This window comes from Penaeus monodon, chromosome 25 (genome assembly GCF_015228065.2).
Source record: "Penaeus monodon isolate SGIC_2016 chromosome 25, NSTDA_Pmon_1, whole genome shotgun sequence".
Lineage (NCBI taxonomy): Eukaryota > Metazoa > Arthropoda > Malacostraca > Decapoda > Penaeidae > Penaeus > Penaeus monodon.
The window spans coordinates 37,948,316-37,948,710 of NC_051410.1; the positions used below are offsets into that span (position 1 = coordinate 37,948,316).

Sequence of the window (395 nt, forward strand, 5' to 3'; positions counted from 1 at the left end):
TATGTTGTTCTCCATGCTTTTGTGCCAGAGTCTTGAAAGTATGACGTTTACAAAAATTGCCATCCATTAATTGACCCTTACTATACCCAGTAATGGAAGTGAACACCACACCAGCGAACAGCCTCCCAGGAGCCAGTTACTGTGAGCCAATACGAGTGGAAATCGCCAGCAACATTTCCTCCGCCGAGCCAACCCCTTCCTACAATGGGGTGTCAGACTGCCCGCCGAGTCCTATCAACAGCCCCCTCACCACTCCACCCCCCATGCCAGTCGATCGCATTGGTGATGAGCGGGCAGATCTCGCTGCTGGAGATTCCACGTCCCTCTCCATGTCTGGGCCAGACTTCGACATCACTCCGCAGAAGCGAAAAGGGTGCGGACGTTGATTTATTTCA

The 395-nt window shown here is 52.4% G+C and overlaps 1 protein-coding gene across 1 annotated transcript in view; it reads left to right on the forward strand.

Annotated features, from left to right (window-relative positions):
* LOC119589215 (mucin-12-like) overlaps nucleotides 1-395 on the forward strand; it is a gene marked incomplete in the record, with an annotated part of 23,427 nt that overhangs the window by 6,632 nt on the left and 16,400 nt on the right. Inside the window, 1 exon segment of the mRNA XM_037937814.1 lies at nucleotides 91-373. Coding sequence (XP_037793742.1) covers nucleotides 91-373 — 283 coding nt within the window.